At 51.7% G+C, this 15203-nt stretch overlaps 2 protein-coding genes, 1 non-coding gene and 1 pseudogene across 5 annotated transcripts in view; 2 read left to right on the top strand and 2 right to left on the bottom strand.

Moving 5' to 3' along the window:
• Positions 1–2046: 2046 nt before the first annotated feature.
• LOC147822614 (uncharacterized) lies at positions 2047–5274 on the bottom strand. 2 transcript variants are annotated; one of them, XM_087196115.1, is made up of 5 exons: positions 5133–5274; positions 4710–4785; positions 3161–3267; positions 2614–2811; positions 2047–2286 (listed from the first exon to the last, which is right to left on the bottom strand). In XM_087196115.1, exons 1-4 carry the CDS (start codon positions 5246–5248, stop codon positions 2655–2657), a joined length of 456 nt encoding a protein of 151 aa, XP_087052241.1. In that variant the 5' UTR covers positions 5249–5274; the 3' UTR covers positions 2047–2286; positions 2614–2654. The 2 variants fall into 2 exon arrangements, with proteins under 2 accessions (XP_087052241.1, XP_087052242.1); XM_087196116.1 differs by having other exon boundaries at positions 3201–3267.
• Positions 3987–4119, bottom strand: LOC147822615 (small nucleolar RNA SNORA9). The gene has a single exon (XR_015445530.1). It is a non-coding gene; the product is annotated as a small nucleolar RNA SNORA9 (small nucleolar RNA).
• A 221-nt stretch (positions 5275–5495) lies between the features above and the next one.
• LOC101713186 (ribonuclease MRP subunit P64-like) lies at positions 5496–9829 on the top strand (annotated as a pseudogene).
• A 3641-nt stretch (positions 9830–13470) lies between these two features.
• Positions 13471–15203, top strand: part of Ccm2 (CCM2 scaffold protein) — a 40479-nt gene continuing 38746 nt past the window's right edge. Inside the window, exon 1 of one of the 2 annotated variants that reach the window (XM_004839893.3) lies at positions 13471–13614. In XM_004839893.3, the coding sequence (XP_004839950.1) occupies positions 13585–13614 (30 nt within the window). In that variant the 5' untranslated portion in view covers positions 13471–13584. The remainder of the gene's footprint in view (positions 13615–15203) is intronic. The other variant, XM_087196112.1, reaches the window with a different exon arrangement.

Here is a 15203-nt window from a genome sequence, read left to right as displayed (position 1 = left end):
TCCTGGGCTGACTCCCTCCAAGTTTCATCCAGGCGAGGCTGGGGGTCCCCACCCTGGGCTCTGGGGCTGGGGCTTTTGGAGGGTTTTTCTGAGGTCCAGGCTGGGGGATCTGTCTCTCTCGGGTCCCTGTGCAGTTTCACTTCCCCTCTCTCAGGGAACCACGCAGACCGCATGTTAGTTTAATTATTTTTTATTTTTAAATTTTTTGGTACCAGGGATCGAACTCGGGTCCTTGCGCTTGCACAGCAGGTGGCGAAACCACTGAGCTAAATCTCCGGCCCCTAGTTTAATATTTTTAAAAGAGCTGACATAAAAGAGGAATTTAAAAAGCCTGATGTGGCCAAGTTCCAGTAAAACATTCGGGACATCAGTATCTGAGCATCAAGAGATTTTTACCTGTCATGAAATATTCTTTGGGGTTTTTTTCTTTAACTGCTTAAAAACCTCAAGACCATTCTTAGCTCAGACTGGCCGTGGGCGGACCTTGAGACTGGTTGCCAGGCAACCGGGGCAGAACCAGAGTTGCGATTGTCCCCTCTGCTGGTTTGCACACCCGTGCACGCACATTGCCTCATTTGATCCCCAAGACCCACGTGGTGGTGACTTTGACCCCGTTCCTGTCTCCCCTCTATTAGACCGAGGTCGAGAGTCGACACACAGGAAGTTCTTCCCCAGCTGCACAAACCTCTGGTCCTTTTCTCAGCTGGCAGCTGGTGGCAGTTTTCCCAGGGGATCACGAAGGCGAAGGTGGGACAGCAGGGTGGGCCATGACCCGAGCCTGCCTTGGGGTGCTGAGGAAATCCTTGGGGGCCTGGCAGCAGCTTTTCTTTCCAGGCCTTCCTCTAGCCCGCTGCTGCAGCCTGGTGGCTCTTTGGCCCTCCTGACTACAGGCTTGTTCTGTTCTTCCTGCCTCAGGCTCCTGAGTGCACACTCAGCTGCTGGGGTTTTTTTTTTGGTACTGGGGATTGAACTCGGGTCCTTGAGCTTGAGAGGCAGGCGATGGAACCACTGAGCTAAATCCCTGGCCCTCAGCTGTTGTTTTTTGAGGCAGGGTCTCACTATGCAGACCAGCCAGGAACTCACAATGCTGGGACAGCTGGTGCCATCAAGCCCAGCAGTTTTTCCTTAACCTGTCAGCACATTTGTTCTGCTATTGATTTCTGCAATTCCACTTGCCAGAAAAGCAGCTGTCAGCTTCTTCACACAATGGAACAATTCAGGTCTGCATTTAACTCTTACTTCACCTGAGGACATACTGCTGGATCAACTGTAGGGGCTGTTCCTGGGTGCCCTACAAAACCTGCATGGGCCCACATGGGTCCCAATACCCCATTTCCAACTCCCCGGGAGAGGAGTCATTTGTCTCCAGGGAGGGAGGGAGGGAGGGAAGGACTCTCACCCAGTTCCAGAAGCCACTGCCCTTCTCAGGCCTGGCTTCAGCCCCCAGGCCACACCTCCCCATTTCGGTGCAGCCAGGAACCCGGGGAGCTGGCACCTCGGGGACTCCCCCATTCACTGTCAGCAGTAAATGGAAGGAGCCGCTCATCTCAGTGGCTGGGTGTCTGGCCTCGCACTTCACCATCACGTTGGTGAGGACGACGGAAGGCAGACACATCCGGGGCACCCTGCTTACACCAAGGGCTTTGCGCACCTCGATTCTGACAGTAGACCAGGACCACAGCCAAGGGCCAAGTGTCACTGGAACCTGGCCCACCCCAGAACGGTTCCCTTCCGCCAGTGGCGGCCAACCTATGGCACCTACATTTTTCTTAACACAAAAAATGTTAATGTAGGAGTTGTTTTTTCTAAACTAAGACCTTAGCATTCAGGTTTAATTGCAGTGGTGGAATTTGCAATCAAAGAGTGAGTTTTGCCAGCACTGCCTTACACCATCACTCCTGCTGGGTGACCCCCACCCGTGTGTGCCCCTGGTGACCAGCCGGGTCGAACTGCCCACTGACGAGGCTGGAGCATGGAGAGCAGACTCCTGGGGCCTCTTTACCTCTCCACTAGGCTTTTAGGAGCAACAGAGAGAAAGACAAACCACACATTCAAAGTCATATTTATTAAATGCCCTTTCATCCAGGAAATGCCAGAAAGGCTGAGGCACAGCCAGGCTCCATATTCCGGAGCAGAGAACGTGGGCCCAAGACACTCACACCAACCTGGAACTGCTGATACCTTCTGCACTCGGAACAAGTGAGCTTCAATCTGCTCAGTTAAGGTGCGAGTGCTGCTCCCTCCTCGCTTGGTGACTGCTGGCGTCTTCTGTATCCACATCGCCTTCTGTAAAAATGAAATTATGAATACCACAGGGTGTGCTATGACAATTACAGACACAACACACATAGCTGGGAGTGCCATGAATTCCCACCGCCAGGGGTGGCAGGCACGAAGCTGAGCACAAGTTCCTGACTCCTGATCCTTCCCAGGGAGCAAAGGGCTGAGGCCACGCCCCCTCTGGGCAGGCCCCAGGGCCACATGCAGGCAGGAGTCAAGCACCCAACATGGGCGCCAGGGCAAGGTGGTCTTTGAGCTTTTTCTTAGCCAGTGCCTCATGGGACATTTCACCAGACACACAAGTGCCTTGCTGGGCCGCTTTCCTGCACTTACCCCAGATGGGTCCATAGGACAGCCCAACAGCCATACAAGGCTCAGCTCAGGTTTTTTCTAGCCCTGTAATCCTGGCATTGCCGCTGCCGAAAACACCAAGGAATGGCAGCTGCCACCGAGCTATGTGTGGGCAGGGACAAGGAGGCCTTGGACTCCCCTCCTCGAAGGTAACATGGAAGGCTGCCCACTTCAGGGATGCTGGTGGAAAACATAAAAGCCCCACATTAGAAATAAAGCACAGGAGATTCACAGCAAAAGCAGCAGCCAGAGCACCAACATTCACCACCACGAAGCCCCAGAGCAGGCACTGAGCACACAGGCTGCTCCCCTTTCTGAGGACAGGACCACTCCAAACATCTGAGAGGTTCATGTGGGGCCAGGCATGGGGGTACTGGCCTGTCACCCCAGGTGCCTGGGAAGCTGAAGCAGGAGAAGCACAAGTTCAAGCCCCGCCCAAGCAACTTTGTGAAAATAAATGAAATAATAGAATAAAATAAAAAGGTCTGGGATGCAGACCCTGGGTTCACTGCCCGGTACCCTCACATACCAAAGGTAATGGGGGAAAGGGCAGCCAATGCCCTGCTCACCCGATGGCAGAAACACGAGACTTGGAGAAGGTGTCGATGGTGCCAGACCCAGCGGCTGTTCCTGAAGCTGAAGAGACTGAAAGTTAGCTGGGAGCTCCGACCTTCAAGGGAGACAGTAACCCACAGGGACAAGGGGCCTGTGCTGTCACCTTCCAAGCCAGCCCATCCCTTACCACCTGCAACAGCCCTGCACCAGGGCCAGAATGCAAGGGTGTTTCCCTCCAACCGGAAGTTCCCTCCCCTTCTAGATTCCTCCCATGCCTGGCATCCTGTTCTGACTGTGGGCTCATGTCCCTCAGACCCAAAACCACTTTATAGAGATGCCTCAAAAACCTAGCTCCCAGCACTCAGGCCCTGCAGAACGGGGCCAAGGTTTTCTTGCTCTGCCGTCTGGCTTTAAAGGCTGCTTGCCACCAACCTCAGGCAGAGCTCTTTGCTCTTGTACTTTGCTACTCTGGTTCTACTCCCACTTTTACCGCTCCCACCCCCAGCTTCATTTCAAGGCCTTGTAAAGCTTGTTTTAAGGATACAATAAAATCTGCCCCAAGCCCAGTAAACACTCAACAACTTCCTGTGCTTGTGTGCCGACCCCGCCCAAAACATCTACAAAGACAGCTATGTCCCTCCCATCTACACCAGTCACTTGCCACACATGGCTGCTGAACACCTAAGATGTGGGTGGCTATGTGGACAATAACGCGGATTTTACGTGTTATTTGCTTTAACTTCACCATATGTGGCAAGTGGCTGCCACACTGAGACACACCAGATCCAGAAGGAGCAGAGAATTGTCTGAAATTTCTATAACCTTGCTCTGGATAGAGCAGGGCAAGGCCTCAAACCGTTTCAAAACTGTTCTAGCAAGCACTGTAGGAATGCACAGGGTCACAGCAGACCCAGGCACGCTGGAGGCTTGCTACTACCCACATCCACCCAAGTCCTGTACCCCCAGAGCCCACAGCACTGCAGGGAGGAGACCAGAGTTGAATTAGGTGTGCTGGGCTTGGTTCCGAGTCCACAGCTACAAGGTTACTCTCAGCAAAGTTCTCTTTTGGGCAAGCAGTAATCTCACTTAGGCGATCAGACAAGCTGGACCTTCCCATTATTCCTTGTGGCACCATAATAGGGTGCTTCTTAAACTCATATGACCATATTGTTACCAAAAAACCACCGTTTTCTTCCTTGTTCGTCTCAACTTTTTCTTGGCACCGGGGACTGAACCCAGGGCCTTTGCACTGAGTTACATTCCCAGCCCTTTTTATTTTGAGATAGGGTCTGGCTAAACTGCCTAAACTGGGCCCAGCCTCCGGGGGTGCTGGATTACCGGCGTGGGCCGCCATGCCTGGTTCACCGTGTTATTTTATGGCTTGGAAAAGACTTTTGAGCTACAATGTAGACAGAGAACTACTAAGCAGGTTCAGCGAGCACTTTCCGTACGAAACAATGGTTCAGACAAATGCGGGACCAGTTCCAGAAGGGAGGCACTGGGGCCTTCACGACGTCACTTACCAGGACATCTTCCAGAAAAGCCGGCCAACAGTCAGCCCTGCCACTCTGGGACGGTCCACGCAGCCACGACTCCCACCTTGAAGGGACAGATGCAGTCAGGTCCAGCCTGCGCTTCCGAGCCATCGCCTGGTTCCAGCCCCGGAGCGCCCAAAAGCCCTCTCTCCAGGAGGGTCTCCCACGAGGTCACTAGCCCCATTCCTGCCAAGTGGTGTTCCCCCAAAGTCACGCTGGAGAAACCCCACTTCTTTTCCAACTGAGACCCTGAGAAGTCCGGCGAAGGCACTCCCGTGCACAACGACCCCCCTCTGGCGAAAACGGGCAGAGCGCGTTTGCGCCCCTCGCGAGGCCGCAGCACGCGCGGGGAGCCCCACCCACGGCGGCCCGGGCCCCCTCCACCGAGCTCCGACCGTCCTCGACCCCTACCCGTGCTCAAGAAGGGACAGGAACCGCCTGGGGACCCTGATCGCAGCAGATGCCGAGAACACCAAACTCCGCAGCAGGCTGTCATGGCTGTGGTCCCAGACGTTGTAGCGCGCCATGACGTCACCGAGTAGCCCCGCCTCGTTGCTTGGTCCGCTTCCTGGCGGAAGTCCTCATTGGGGGCGTGGTCTACGGCTCGGGTCGGACGCCTGGAGCTGCTCCCCGGTGTGTTAGTGCACCAGGCTGTGTTGGCGTTGGGGTCGCAGTCGGGGCTCAGGTTTCTGCACGCGCGCTCAATGGGGACTTTGCTGCTCTGGGTTCCCTTAGCGACCTGGAGGCCAGGGTTATGTCGTCTGCCCAGGGTCGATGTCTAAGGGAGCGGACAGGAGAGAGCCCGGTTGGGATCTGCGCGTGGAGTCCCAGAAGGGTCGCTGGCTGAGGGAGACTCAGACGCAAAGCCCTGGGAGTGGACCCGAGCCCGCCTACAGGCACAGCACGGGAAAAGCCGTGCAGGTGGAAAGGCAGTCGTGTTAGGCACAAAGTCATAGCAGGCTGGAGTTAAGACATCATCAGCTGTAGACAAGATCCACGCAAACTTGTGGTTTCAAGCGTTAGGCCACGAGAACGTAACATCCTCTAAGTGTGTCAAGGGCCCATGTAAAGTACAGACTATAGGTTAGAAGTTGGAAAAACCTCAAGGTCCCAAACAAAGTAAATGGAGACATCCACCTAAAGACTAAGAGAGACCAATTTCTCTCCGAAGTCGGTAAACACTGCCAATTTTATTTATACAAACATAAAATAGGCAAGCTGGGCGTGGTGTTACATCCCTGTGATCCCAGCACTCGGGAGGCTGGAGCCGGAGGAATGCCTCAAGTTCTAGGCCAGCCTGGGCTACATAGGGAGTCCTTGTCTCAACACACACACTCGTGCATACACACACCACCAAAAACAAAAGAGAAAATAAAATAGGGGTCAGTATAGGGATGGGGAAACAGGCAGAATCCTGGGCTCTAACCTGCTGCCTATCAAGATATGATTTGTGGGCCTGGGGATTTAGCTCAGTGGTTCCGCTGTCTGTCTCACAAGCACAAGATCCCAAGTTCGATCCCGGGTACTACAAAAAAAGAAAAGATATTATTTGTGTTTTCTCCTGGGACAGCCAGGGACTAAAAGGTATTTTTGCTATAGGCCTACAGGTACCCAATAGGTAACTAAAAGCAGAACAAAGTTTGACTTTCCTGTTGTACCCTTTGTTGCTGTAAAAATTGGATCAAATGTCTTCTCAGCTCTGCATGTGATATATTAATCATTTAGGGAGTGCCTCTCCAAAAGTTGCCAAAACAAAGTTCATTAGCCCTGAATGTACATGATCTGTCTTACTACCTTTTGCATTTGTTTTGACCAGTTCTTTGTTCAGGACAGAAAGAACCTAGAAACCACCTCCAGAAGGAGATACCAGGACCCTAAAATCCAGAAACATGGCTTAATGGTTAATCATAAAATTATTTTCTCTTTTACATTTGTGGATAGGTTTTCTGGGGTGAGAGAAAGGAGATTTATGTTTTAAATTGTACTCTATCATACGGGTAGAGGAAGGCGCATTGGAAGTTCCTGATGTTAGGCAGGTAGGTAGACATTAGCAGGCTTGAGGGACAAATGGGTAGGGAGTGTCTAAAATAGCACACATTGCCAGTTAAGTGAAGAAACAAAGACAGCAATGTATAATACATTTATAATCATTTGTTAGGTCTCAGACCCAAAGTGACCCCCACAGAGCACAGTGACACACTGCACCCAGTCCTTCTGATACGGCCTCCTGGCCGTCTGACTCGAGAACAAGGCACATAGCATTCCTGGCTGCTGTAGCCTACAGCCCAGTGACATCAGGAAAGGAAATGTCCCTTCCTGCCTTGGGCTGGGACTGGGTTTAAATTAAGAATTTATCTTTTGTAAGTTTCTTACATGATTAAAGCCCCTGAGGAAGCACTGACCATCTACATTCCAAAGTAACTTCTAGGTAAAATGTTGATAAGTATCATAATTATCCTAGTTCCCCAGCCCCAAGAGTAACTCTTTTTTGTTTGTTTTTAGAGACGGGGTCTCGCTATGTAGTTCAGGCTGGCCTTGAACTCACAGCGATCTTCCTGCCTCAGCCTCCTGGGTGCTGAGATGATAGTGTGTGTCACCATGCCCAGCCCCAAGAGTAACTCTTGGGTGCATAAAAATGTATCCAAACGCGAACTCCAGGCAGATGCCTTCTTGGTACTACCCACCTCCTGGCTGGAAGGTGTAACTTTCTCTACACCTACTTTATCTAGGTGGAATAAATTCTACCTAGACTTCTGCACTTCCTGTGTGTTGACTGAATTCTTTCATCAGAGGCCCAAAGAACCCAGGTCCAAGGCAGTGAGGGTCCAGTGCCTCCGAGTCAGGACCCAACTTCCTGGTAAACCCCAGACCTGGAAGGGCAGTGTGTTGGAGATTTAGCAAAGCAGCACAGGCTGTCAGTGTTATGAAGGGGTTAGTGAGAAGGGCCAGATGATCTCTTGGGTATCAGGCTCTGGGGGTGAGAACTTGGTTCTAGAGGAAAAAACCCCAACTTACATTTTACGTATAGCACTTAGTAAGTGCACATTCAGACACTGAACAGTACATAAACTTTTCTTCATTAAATATCAAAAGACTAAGAGAGTGGCTGGCCAGAGCAGTCGAACCGTGTGAGGATCCCCAAAGCTGGGAGCCACGGCGTGGTGACAGTGAGGGACCCCAGTGCTGCCCTGGAACTTTGTGTTGCTGCTGTAATTAAAGAATGCCATCTCGTCACACAATCTCGGAGGAGCCAAACCTTAGACGCAGAAACAGATGTGTTACCTTCAATCCTTTACAGCACCCGTAGCAGAATGGCCGCCGCAGACCCCAGTAGGCCCTCAAACAGGTTGAACTATGTTTAAAATGTTTGAAAAGCGTGAATGTGGAGGGCTCGATTGAAGACCTGCCTGTAACTACCAAGGCATGGGTTATCCCCAGCCAACCAGTGGTGGCGTTGGCGTTGATGAAAGTTCTGGAAGTGTGCAAGTTGTTACTCCCCTTGTTGGATTGCCCGACCTAGAACAGACTACTGAAATACCTCCTTTTTGACTGCAAACACCGAGGATTGCAGGAGTTCATTATTTTAAACCAGGCATGGTGGAGCATGCCTGTGATCCCATCCCTCAGGAGGCTGAGGCAGGAGGATCTGTGAGTTTGAAGCCACCCTGGGCGATGTAATGAGTTCAAGGCCAGCTTGAACTACATAGCCAGTTCATTATTTTAAACCTTGTCATGCCTGGGCTGGTGAGGAGATTATAAGTTCTCTATAAAGATGATTTAAGAAGGTTGATTTCTTTATACGGCCCATTGTTTGGGGAGGTCTCTAGGATTCAACCCATGCCTTCCGTCAAACATTTTACCTTTCCTTCGGGTATTACTGAATTTCTAGGACAGCTTTATTTTGAAATCTTTAAGAAGAAAAATGCCTACAGCTTTTGGAGCTAAAGGAGTAACTAAATTGCTAAATAAACTATTTTTTAATAAAGAACAATCCCCAGGCTCCAGTGAAGACACTTAAAATTTCCCACAAGGCTAAACAAATGAAGATCAATGTACAGAATAACGTGGATCTGGGACAGCCACTGTCCTTTTTTTTTTTTTTTGGTACCAGAGATGGAACTCAGGACCTTGTCCTTGCAAGGCAGACATGGTGCCACTGAGCTACACCCCCAGCCCTTTTGGACAGCCAGTAGAGAATAAGAAAATTCAATCCCTGGTACCAAAAAAAAAAATTAATTAATTAAATAATAAGAAAGTCACCAGGATTTGACGTGAGAGTTTTCTGTGAAAAACTGAAACACAAAGCTATTCAGGAGACCAGCTTTCAATTTAAATGTTCTCAATCCAAACTAAAGACAACCAGTCTCCTCAGAAAGTGACAAATATTCTCTGTGGCAAAAGTAAAGATTCTGAGAAGTCAGGACTCATACAACTCTGAAGAAATCCAAATGGCAATTGTTTGGTGCAGGACCAAAAACCTCGTGGCTCAGGGCACCTTTCTGCGTAACAAACTTCTTAAAAATAACCAGTTTTGGGCTGGGGATTTAGCTCAGTGGTTCCAGCTCCTGCCGCACAAGCGCAAGGCCCCGGGTTCGATCCCGGTACCAAAACAACAACAACAACAAAAAAACCAGTTTAAATATGTAGATGCTCAAGGTTATAGTTTGCCAAAGATACTAGAATGCATAAAACATCTGTTTGGGCCAGGGATTTAGCTCAGTGGTTCCACTGTCTGCCTCACAAGCCCAAGGACCCAAGTTTGATCCCCGGTACCTAAAAAACCAAAACACATCTGTTTGCAGTTGCCTTCTTCAGGGCTTGGGTATCAACACTGCCAAACATCTTCTGAGACAAAGAAGATCAAAGAATAAATTTTTAGTAAGAAAAAGGAAACTGCAGAAAAAGTTGCAGTCAACTTTTCTGAAGGAAATTCAGCAGTTCCCTCAAGAACCTCTGAGGGGTGCAATGGACATCAGTGGAGCCTTTCACAGTGCACAGTTTGGAGAAGTCCCCAGCGCTGCCCTGACAGCCAGCAGCTGTTGAGTAGGTGACTTTCAAATCCTGTCACACAAACTAAGGAGAATCAGATTCATGGAGGTCTCACATGAGGAAGGGAAGGTCAAACTGATGCACGGGCAAAGATGCAAATAAACAAAATACACCAGGACCCATTAAACGTGGCACATGGATGACATGGATGACATTTTTGCTTTAATGGGAGTGTAGAGGTTGACATGTGAGACTTTTTTTTGTTACCGGGGATTGAACTCAGGTCCTTGCACTTGTGGGGCAGGCGGCAGAACCATTGATCTAAATCCCCAGCAAATCCAATGCCCTTTTCTTTTTCTTTCTTTTTTGGAACCGGGGATTGAACTCAGGACCTTCTGCTTTTGAGGCAGGTGGAGGAATCACTGAGCTAAATCCCCGGCCTTGGCATGTGAGACTTTTAAGCAGTTGACAAGCTGGTTTATAGTTGTCCTGTTTTTAGTGGAGCTGCTGAGATCTTGAAGTATGATTGGTTGGGCTCAGAGAGGAGCTGCTTCCGTGCAACATCTACAAGAGCTCATTTCAGTTCAATAAACATTTGTAGTAGTTTTGTGTGTATAGGGCAGGGCTATTAATTTCAGATTACTCATGGAAGGGGGGCGCATGAGTATAATCCCAACTACTCAGGAGGCTGAGTCAGGAAGACCCCTTGAGTCCAGGGGTTTGAGGCCAGCCTGAGCAGCATCACAACACCCTGTCTCCAGGGTGGGAAGGATAATTCCAGATTACCAACCTGGAAACTGACACACCCACAAGAGGTGCATGGCTTGATTACAGTCTCCTAGCATGGGCAGGGCCTGACACTGGTCATCCTAGTGTGGGGTTCGGGGCTGTGAGATAAGGTGAGGATGTCAGAGACTGCCAGGGACAGAGGACAGGCAAACTCCTGGGCCTTCATCGGTTACTCACTCAAAGCGTGGTTTGTCTTTTCTTCTGAGGCAGTCAGGGACATAAACGTGCTTTTTGCTAAAAATTGTGACTTTGGGGCTGACAGGTGCCCAATAGGTAACTAAAAGTAGAACAAAGCTAGACCTTCATCTTGTACTCTTTAGTTCCTTAAAACGCTGGGTGGGTTGGCAAGGCACTGCAGTCTCCTTTCAGAGGTTCCTTCTGTCCTGAGCAAAGAATCGGTCAAGACAAGCACAAATGGCAGCGAGATTTTACATTTATTAAAGGAAGGAAAAGAAACGGGCTCTGCAAAATGAGTTTGGGCCAAGTAGAAGGAGGAAAACAAGTATGCTCTACAGTGCAAGTGGACTGCAGTGCAAGAGAGAACAGTGTCAAAAAGCTCCTTTTTGTATCTCCCACTCCTCAGGCTGATGTCACGTCTAGGTCATTGAAAACTTTCTTGAGTTCATACCGGGAGTTGAACTCAGGTCCTTTTGGTTGGCAGGGACAGCACCACTGAGCTACCTCCTCAGCCCTTCAAGTTCTTGCAAGAGTCCCTGTGCAGGGATGTGGGAACTTTTCTGTATAGGTGTCCTGCTGTGTAGCTCAGGCTGGCCTCCAACTCCAAGCAATCTTCCTGCCTCAGCTCCCAAATGCTGGGGCTATAGCATGTGCTACCATGCCTTGTGCATCCTGGGATTTTGTACTTAGCAAATCCCTTCTACTTCTCCAGCCAGTTTTGCTATACCCTAGTCTCCTGCCTCAGGGATGTCAATCATTTAGGAAAAATTGGCAAAACAAGGTTTATTAGCATGAAATCAGCCAATCTCATCCTCCTTCAGGACTAAGGACATTGCCTGGTATGGTGACACACATCTGTAATCCCAGCACTCAGGAAGCTGAGGCAGGAGCATCACTATGAGTTTGAGGCCAGCCTGAACTACATAGAGAGAACTTGTCTCAATCTCTCCCCCCCAAAAAACCCCTCTAAGGACACCAAGGTAGATTTACAGGGAAGCCAAGCTCACTGGTGCATGCCTGTAATCCCAGCACTCTGGAAGGCTGAGGCAGGAAGATTGCAAGTTCAAACACATCCTGGGCAAGTTAGTGATTTAACAAGACCCAGGGATGTAGCTCAGTGCAAAGGCCCTGGTTCAATCCCTGGAAATGTTCAGGGACATTCAGCTATGCCCAGAAGCCCAGAAGTCATTTTGGCTTCCAGCAGGGCCTCACGGGACTGAAACTGCCCCAAGTAAGAGCAGTCATCTGGTGAGAATCCAAGAGCCCTTTAAGCCATAAGAGTTCCTCCCCTACAGGACCAGCACTGAGGTAATGGTCAGCCAGACCCAGCCTGCCACAGCCCCTCAAAAAGCTGGTCTCCGTCCTTAAGTGAACAGGCCACTTTGATGCACCTCCTCTCCTGATCTGTGTCCCCTTCGGCTTCTCAGACTGAACCCTTTCTCATCGTTTCTTACTTCGCTGCTAGGGGAATGGGCCCAATTTCTGCCAGAGTCGTGCTTCCCTTTCCCCTTCTTTCTTTCTTTTTTCCGCTACTGGGAATAGAACCCAGGGCCTTCACACTGAGCTACATTCCCAGTCCTTTTTAAATTTCTTTTTTATTTTTTTATTTTTATTTGGTGCCTGGGATCTAACTCGGGTCCTTGCGCTTGCGTAGCAGGCATCGAAACCACTGAGCTAAATCCCCGGCCCCTCCTTTTTCAATTTCAAGACAGGGTCTTGCTAAGTTCCTAAATTGCCCAGGCTTAGCCGCAGCCTCAGAGCTCTGGGACTGTGCGGTTGTGTGCCACCACGCCCGGCTCTCTTCCTTTCCAGTGATGGAGCCTTCCTGTGAATTCCTGCCGAATGCCTGTTTTATTTTCCATCATCACTGAATCAATGGTCTCCTCCCCCCGCTGGTGACAGTTTTACAGTAAAGTCCTAACTAGAGTTTGGGTTAGTGGCAAAATAAAGAGCTTGCTGGCCATTCCAGGGTGCACTGTGGTTTGGGGCGCATCCCATGGTTGCTGGGACCTCCCTGGGAAATGTGGCAACTACACCCGATGGCTGTCAAGGTGCTGGTGGACTCCTTGTTGCTGCATTTCTACTTTTCTGTTGTGTTCGACTAGGGCAGGAACCAGAACAGAGAAAAGGTACTACAAACCAGCTTCCCTGTGTCCCACAAAATAAAGGGGGGGATACAGGATGAAAAAGAAAGGAGGAAACGCCCCGCCCCACCCCTCGGCTGGACGCCCCACCCCTCTCACGGCCCCGCCAGCCCTCCCGCAGGCCACACCCTCGTACCGGCCCCGCCCCTTCCTCCAGGCCTCCCACCCCGCCCAGGGATTTGAGCCCGCCTCCCCGAGCGCAGTGCAGGCCGGGAAGTCAGTCGGTCGCCCCAAAGAGGGCGGCAGAATTGAAAAGTTGGAGCTGGTCCCGCGCGCGCTCGCGTAACCCGAAAGGGTCCGGGCGAGCTGAGGGTGGGAGGGTGCCTTTCCTGAGGGAGCGTAGGGCGGACTGGAGGATGCACTGGCACGTCCCCGCGGCCTTGAAGTGGAAGGGAGAGGTCTGGAAGCCCCCGGCCCTCCTAAGGAGGGGAGCCGGCTGCCTTCGGGATAGTGGGCGGGGACTGCGGAGGCGGAGCCTTCTCGCCCCGCCCCCTGGATAAGCAGGATTGACAGCTGGCGGGCGGGTCTCCCCCCCCCGCCAGGAAGTGCGGGTGCGCCGGTGGGGGCGGGGCCTTTCAGGAGGCGGGGCCTGGCAGGCGGGCCGGCGCCCTCAGGCCCGGAAGTGCGAGCGCGGGGCGCGGCCGGGGCGGGGACTGCGGGCGGGCGGGCGGCGCCGGGAGAGCGGGGGTGGCGGCCTGGGGCGAGCATGTAGCGGCGGCTGGCGGTGGGGCTCCCGGGGCGGGCCGCGGGGGCCGCGCTGCGACATGGAGGAGGAGGGCAAGAAGGGCAAGAAGGTGAGCGTCCCCGGCGCGACCAGCCGGGGAGGGTCGGATGTGGGGGGGGCCTGGCGGGTGTGGGGTCCCTCGGGGCCGGGCGGGGGCGGGGGCGCGGGCTGGGCCGGCCCTGGCTGAGATCGGTGGGCCTGGCCCGAGCGGGAGGCTCCGCGTCGCTCGCTGGGGCGCAGACACCCGCCCGGCCGTCGGGCTGGTGGCGGGCAGCTGGGAGTGGGGCGGCTGGTGTCCCGGGCGGGACGGGTCCTGGGGGGCGCGGGGGCCCCGGAGGCGGCTGCTGCCCGCTACCCCGTGCTGGGCTGCCCGAGCCCAGGGAGCGCGCAGATGGGCTCGCTGCACGGCCCGCTAGCTCCTACCTAACACCATTGAGAGATTCAGTGACGTTATGGTTGGCAGATGGGATTTAGGACAGAGTTCAAAAGACTCCTTAGTTTATGTAGTTTAAAAATGTGGCTTTAATTACAGCGTTGAGTAGTTGATAACATTTTAGGGGAACTGAGATAACGATGTGGGATAAGGTACTGTTTAAAGTGGAAAACGGGTTTTAATGAAATGTATCCTTTTCAAATAAATGTTTTATAATCTTCATGTCTTGCTTATCATTTTCATTTTGTGTGTGTTCACTCTCAGGGACAAGTTGAAAGTAGATCTTGATGTCCTGAGTATGCGATCACGGGGCCCCGAGGAGCAGGCAGTGCCCTCTAGTTGACCACACTTGTTCCCTTGTTTTATGGGTTGCCCCATTTTTATAAAGTCTAGCTGGAAATGGAATGTATCCAGGTGGCCTCCTGGGAGTCCTGTGGTGCTGCTCCTCTCCTTGTTTTGTTAGGAACAGGCGTGTCTCATGTAGATTCGATGTCAGTTGCAGTTACCTGTGGAGATGGTTTAAGGCTCAGCCCAAGAGAGTGATCCATCCCGCAAAGGTTGGACTCTAGGAAAGGAGGGAGCTGAGGAGTGGAAAAGGGGTTAGCTGGAGAGCAGAGGCAGGACCCACGGCTGAGCAGGGGTGAGTGTGGACGCTGCTGAATCTGCAGGATCTATGCGGCCTGTGGGGACCAGGCTCCTCTGTGGGCACCTCCTCCAGGGGCGCTGGTCCATCTGCCTGCCTGTCTGACAGGTGAGGATGCAGTTGACTGCATTTCTTCCGGAGCCTTCTACCATTTTGGTGGTGGTGGAGGGGACGTTAAACTTTCAGCACTATTGGGAGATGTAGAGAAGCGGGGAGACATTCCTGAGTTTTGGGAATGGAAGTGAACAAGTCAAACTTAACATCTCCGGGGGAGAATGAAAAGCTATAGGCATAGACATGGTTGGTGATGAATCTCATTGCCTCTGTTAGGAGAGGTGATTGTATGTCTTCGCCTGAGCCAGAGTTGTATGTTTTGTCTGTGTTCTGCAAGTTCCTCGGAGAAGGTGAGACATTGAGCTGCGAGGCGTGGATTCCTATGCAGGCCATGATTTAACACACTGCCTGCTATCTGCTCATCTCAAATGCGCAGAACTTTCTTCTGTTCTCTCAGTGTCAGGTCACCTCCAATTTAGGAATTTAGAAGCTTCAATCATTCTCATAAAGTAGTAAGCTGGGTGTTGCA

This window comes from Heterocephalus glaber, unplaced genomic scaffold, assembly GCF_053883595.1.
Source record: "Heterocephalus glaber isolate CG9 unplaced genomic scaffold, H.glaber_assembly_v1.0 deba00001610, whole genome shotgun sequence".
NCBI lineage: Eukaryota > Metazoa > Chordata > Mammalia > Rodentia > Bathyergidae > Heterocephalus > Heterocephalus glaber.
Note: the sequence above shows the minus strand (reverse complement) of the source record. Positions and strands in the feature narration are given on the sequence as shown.

Excerpts from the sequence above, each read along its gene's own strand:
- LOC147822614 (XM_087196115.1), bottom strand. The coding sequence starts at position 5,248 with ATGGCGCGCTACAACGTCTGGGACCACAGCCATGACAGCCTGCTGCGG. Across the intron at positions 3,268-4,709 it reads CTTTTCTGGAAGATGTCCTG|CTTCAGGAACAGCCGCTGGG; the intron begins GTAAGTGACGTC and ends CAGTCTCTTCAG. Across the intron at positions 2,812-3,160 it reads CCTTTCCCCCATTACCTTTG|CATCCCTGAAGTGGGCAGCC; the intron begins GTATGTGAGGGT and ends GTTTTCCACCAG.